Genomic DNA, 5,847 nt, shown 5'->3' with positions numbered 1-5,847 from the left:
ACTTACTTGCACAACACGACATGCGAGAGTGTCGGCACTCTTGACCTAAACACTTTTTGTGCCTTGCTGCCAATACATTCTGAGAAGCTGAGGAACGTATCATTGTAAGTGAAGAACTGGGATTTGTTGGATGAAACCTGAGATGGAACTGCACCTAGATGTCTTCACCCATCATTAGAAGGAAGGAGGGACCGACGATCACACCCCGCCAGAGATTTGAGGGACACCCATTCAGTCGAGGAAGCTATACATCTGCCAGGCGGAGAACAGATAATGACTTGTTCATGGGACGGCTTGCTGCAGGTATGGAACTTGAAGAGTGGGAAACAGATATGAGATGACTGCGCTCGTGCTGATGTTTCCTGCCGTTTTTCTTTTGCAATGTCGCCAATAGAGAGGTACAGGGTTCGAAAACTTCCAAAGTCCAACATTTGTACATGTTTGTTCACGTGACGGTGCGCTCACGTATGATCAAAAATTTTCCCAACTTCGATGTTCTAACTTCTCTGCCCGAGACAGCTGCCTGTTTCTTATTTAAATTTTCATATTGAGGTGTGCAATGATTTTTATTTATCCCAATCTTGTTCTTTCTATTTAAACCAAATTATTCAAGGTCTTCTTCAACACAACACCTGTCTTCAAGTCCCACAAATGAAGCACCTTGTTGTCCGATTTCGCAAAGGTGCACAGTAGTGACAGCCTGTGAGTGTCGATATTCCTTTGAGCTCGAGTCATGCTGATTCAAATCATTGCCTGCCATTCACAGTTTGTGAGTGTGTTGATCTTCTTTCGGGCTCGAGCCATGCTGATCGAAGTCATTGACCACCGTTTGCAGAGAGTGAGTGTGTCGATCCTCATTCGAGCTCAAGATTTTCTCACTCTGACATTGACAGGACTTGATTAATGATTGGCTACTACTAGTACATGCGCACTTATTCTATGAGCGCACTGCGCCTTATGAACTCCTCGCGAGAATTAGTGAATGGAGGCGAGCGAATGGAGCGACGGAGCTAACAGGTAAACCTAGTCTCAGTTTCTGCAAAGAACTCCATTGACGAAACATCTACCTAACAGGTAAGCCTACTGCGTCACATCAATACTGGTAATCAAATAATGAACTAATGTAAACTCACATCTCAGTTTCTGCAGAGAATTGAGACATTCATTCGTCCTTTCGCTAGACTTTATACTGATACTGTAAGTTGTTTTTCTAACTGATATATTGAAATAAAACTTGGAAACTTTTCAGCTTTTGGGCCCGATGTCACCTCTCCCTCGTCCCTGTGCCTTTATCCTTGCACTCGCACCATCTAGTTGTCCTCCTGTTCCTCAGCTTTGGTTCCCTCGGTCTTCTTCGGCTCGGACGTATCGGACGACAACAAGAGTGGCGGGCTTATAGATGCGGATGAAGAGGAGGAGGAGGATGTGGAGGCTTGTAGCGAGAGTGGCAGGTTTATAGGTGCAGATGAAGAGGAGGATTGAGTAGGACATTTATACTATACTATCTCGTGTGTCGGGTACTCGAATTCAGATGCTATTGGTTTTTTTTTGCATGTGATTTAGCTGCTGGTTACTGCGCACTCCGACAAACTATGGGTTCTATATAGCTGCAGGTAGTTGCATGTAGTAGCACTCCTATGAACTACAGTAGTACTTCGTAGCTGCTAGTAGCCTGCTACATGATACTATGTAGTACAGCGCTGACTACATAGAAGGGACTTGACTACGGAACTACACGCACTACCCTGACTATATAGGTCTATATAGTCAACATGTTTTTTCCTGATGTGACCTCTTGCAGGCCGATCACACTGCGCTAGGTGACATCAGCTATCTCTTTGCCCATCATGCACATGGATGTCGGCCATCTGGTCACTGCCATGAATTCTCATTCACATAACCTATGTTCACCTTACCAGTTTCATCCAACGTGCCAGCTTTAGATTTTGAATTTTGAATTTTGAATTTTATATTTGGCTATATACGCTCGCATAAGCTCAGGCTCAACTGGCAATGATGACGAAAACGTCCCGAATCAAATCCAACGTCCGAAATCAAAGCAAAGCTCGCAAACTCGCTGGCAACAGGTATGCATAAGTGTCCAAAGATGTGGATGCCCTGACTATATAGGTCTATATAGTCAACATGTTTTTTCCTGATGCATGGGTAAACGGGACTCGGTCAGACTGAACACGCGGCTCGAGGTCATGCATGTGCGCGTGATAAGCTTGCTAGAATTTACCCGCCAAGAAACAGAAACAGTGGTTGTCATTCACTAGGAACTACAATATGTCTAGAAATTGAACAGCAATTTGAGAATCGGCAAAACTATTTAAAAAATCTTTGGCATTTGTGCATTTGGTGGCTGTGAGGTACGAGTGCATCGGTCAACCAACATCAAGAGGACCGTGCAAGTTATTCAGCCATGTACATTGTAGGATCAACAAGGTGAGATCTGGTGCGAAGCTGGGCTTACGTCAACCTAGTCGAGAGCAGCCTGAGGACATTGCATGAGAACATGATATGATTGAAAGCGATGTGAGGCTTACGATGATAGCAGTCCTAGCAGCCTGAGGATATTTTATTATGAGAGTATGATACAATTTAAAGTGAGGCGAGGCTTACAGGGGGTGGCCCGCGCTTGTCAATGTCATCCTGGGGACATTGCATGAGCACGTGATATGATTAAAGGCGATGCGAGGCTCACGATGGTAGAAGTCCTACGAGCCTGCGGACATTGTATTATGAGAGTATGATACAATTTAAAGCGAGACGAGGCTTACAGGGGGTGCCCTGCGCTTCTCGTCGTCATCATCCTGGGGACATTACATGAAAACATGATATGATTGAAGGCGATGTGAGGCTCACGATTATAGCAGTCCTAGCAGCCTGGGGACATCGTGTTATGAGAGCATGATACAATTTAAAGCGAGGAGAGGCTTACGGGGAGTGCCCTGCGCTTCTCGTCGTCATCATCCTGGGGACATTACATGAGAACATGATATGATTGAAGGCGATGTGAGGCTCACGATGATAGCAGTCCTAGCAGCCTGAGCACATTGTGTTATGAGAGCATGATACAATTTAAAGCGAGGAGAGGCTTACGGGGAGTGCCCTGCGCTTCTCGTCGTCATCATCCTGGGGACATTACATGAGAACATGATATGATTGAAGGCGATGTGAGGCTCACGATGATAGCAGTCCTAGCAGCCTGAGGACATTGTATTACGAGAGTATGATACAATTTAAGGCGAGGCGAGGCTTACCACTGGCCCTCCAGCGCTGACAAGGGCCGTCAGGCCGAGGAGGACAACGAGAACAGTAGAGGGGCGGATAAACATGATGATCAGTTTGTAGAGAGGTGGATGGCCACTTGAATGTTGGTACTGTCTGTTTTATACTGATGTAAAGTCATACGTTGGATATGGTCAGACTGCTGGCATTGAATCAGTGAGACTCAAGACAGTTCGATGGTATTCGTCCACGGGTGTTGGCCATCAAGGTATACGTGTTATTGCAAGATTCGTGATGAGCTAAACAGTCTTGATGCCCGTGAGCGAACGCTAAATACAACTCGATAGTAAGTGATCAAGCGGTTCTGTTGCAGTCCGGCCCGGGACTGCTAAACGGGTTTGAACTCGAACCAAACCCAAGCGAAGAAAAGTATCACCAGTGGATAATATAAGTTCGGCACCATGATTCTAGACTATACAGTTTAATGTATCAGTGGAGTATGATAGACGCACTCTAAAACTCTACTGGGTCTGGAGCCAGCTTCTGAACACCCTCGTCGAAATGCTACTTCTCTCAAGTTCAACAGACTGGTGGACACCATAGAATGTAGTAATTACATCATATTGTCTGCAAGAAACTCGTCATGAGGCACTGCAACACCTTATGAAGAAACCCTCAGCTGGCTTTACAGCAAGTCTGGGAATCCAAATTTCTGGCAGTCTCCATCCGCGTCTGTAGATCTGTTCGTCTGTGCAAAACTTGTCAGTTAGATTTCAACATCGTCATGCCATACCACATGAGCTCATTTTTACGACTAGTTACACATCTTGAACACGTCAATTTATATAGCGACCTCCAAGCTTGGCCTCAGACTTGCCTGAAGCTGCAGATGGTTTGGACTAAGTTTGCCTGTCTCGTGCGTGAATGTCAGAGATTTGGCCTAGTCTGGGGCAAGTCTGGGGCATTTGAAAGTTCGGGGCGGAGTCTGGGGCCCCGAGTCGGCATGACCCGAGCTGAGTTTTAATTGTATTTGGTCACGTGCTTGCTTTGACAATCTCATCCACATCTTTGGACACTTATGCATACCTGTTGCCAGCGAGTTTGCGAGCTTTGCTTTGATTTCGGACGTTGGATTTGATTCGGGACGTTTTCGTCATCATTGCCAGTTGAGCCTGAGCTTATGCGAGCGTATATAGCCAAATATAAAATTCAAAATTCAAAATTCAAAATCTAAAGCTGGCACGTTGGATGAAACTGGTAAGGTGAACATAGGTTATGTGAATGAGAATTCATGGCAGTGACCAGATGGCCGACATCCATGTGCATGATGGGCAAAGAGATAGCTGATGTCACCTAGCGCAGTGTGATCGGCCTGCAAGAGGTCACATCAGGAAAAAACATGTTGACTATATAGACCTATATAGTCAGGGTAGTGCGTGTAGTTCCGTAGTCAAGTCCCTTCTATGTAGTCAGCGCTGTACTACATAGTATCATGTAGCAGGCTACTAGCAGCTACGAAGTACTACTGTAGTTCATAGGAGTGCTACTACATGCAACTACCTGCAGCTATATAGAACCCATAGTTTGTCGGAGTGCGCAGTAACCAGCAGCTAAATCACATGCAAAAAAAAACCAATAGCATCTGAATTCGAGTACCCGACACACGAGATAGTATAGTATAAATGTCCTACTCAATCCTCCTCTTCATCTGCACCTATAAACCTGCCACTCTCGCTACAAGCCTCCACATCCTCCTCCTCCTCTTCATCCGCATCTATAAGCCCGCCACTCTTGTTGTCGTCCGATACGTCCGAGCCGAAGAAGACCGAGGGAACCAAAGCTGAGGAACAGGAGGACAACTAGATGGTGCGAGTGCAAGGATAAAGGCACAGGGACGAGGGAGAGGTGACATCGGGCCCAAAAGCTGAAAAGTTTCCAAGTTTTATTTCAATATATCAGTTAGAAAAACAACTTACAGTATCAGTATAAAGTCTAGCGAAAGGACGAATGAATGTCTCAATTCTCTGCAGAAACTGAGATGTGAGTTTACATTAGTTCATTATTTGATTACCAGTATTGATGTGACGCAGTAGGCTTACCTGTTAGGTAGATGTTTCGTCAATGGAGTTCTTTGCAGAAACTGAGACTAGGTTTACCTGTTAGCTCCGTCGCTCCATTCGCTCGCCTCCATTCACTAATTCTCGCGAGGAGTTCATAAGGCGCAGTGCGCTCATAGAATAAGTGCGCATGTACTAGTAGTAGCCAATCATTAATCAAGTCCTGTCAATGTCAGAGTGAGAAAATCTTGAGCTCGAATGAGGATCGACACACTCACTCTCTGCAAACGGTGGTCAATGACTTCGATCAGCATGGCTCGAGCCCGAAAGAAGATCAACACACTCACAAACTGTGAATGGCAGGCAATGATTTGAATCAGCATGACTCGAGCTCAAAGGAATATCGACACTCACAGGCTGTCACTACTGTGCACCTTTGCGAAATCGGACAACAAGGTGCTTCATTTGTGGGACTTGAAGACAGGTGTTGTGTTGAAGAAGACCTTGAATAATTTGGTTTAAATAGAAAGAACAAGATTGGGATAAATAAAAATCA

The 5,847-nt window shown here is 45.3% G+C and overlaps 1 protein-coding gene across 1 annotated transcript; it reads right to left on the bottom strand.

Annotated features, from left to right (window-relative positions):
* Positions 1 to 2,482: 2,482 nt before the first annotated feature.
* Positions 2,483 to 3,341, bottom strand: HD556DRAFT_1302736 (uncharacterized protein; the record flags this gene model as incomplete). The annotated part of the gene is made up of 11 exons (XM_041299532.1): positions 2,483 to 2,497; positions 2,550 to 2,570; positions 2,626 to 2,655; positions 2,708 to 2,728; positions 2,784 to 2,816; positions 2,869 to 2,889; positions 2,945 to 2,977; positions 3,030 to 3,050; positions 3,106 to 3,138; positions 3,191 to 3,211; positions 3,267 to 3,341. The coding sequence occupies 11 exons, from the start codon at positions 3,339 to 3,341 to the stop codon at positions 2,483 to 2,485; spliced, it is 324 nt and encodes a 107-aa protein (XP_041168100.1).
* Between the last annotated feature and the right edge of the window lie 2,506 nt (positions 3,342 to 5,847).

This window comes from Suillus plorans, assembly GCF_016647745.1.
Source record: "Suillus plorans strain S12 chromosome Unknown HD556scaffold_1, whole genome shotgun sequence".
NCBI classification, from domain to species: domain Eukaryota; kingdom Fungi; phylum Basidiomycota; class Agaricomycetes; order Boletales; family Suillaceae; genus Suillus; species Suillus plorans.
Note: the sequence above shows the minus strand (reverse complement) of the source record. Positions and strands in the feature narration are given on the sequence as shown.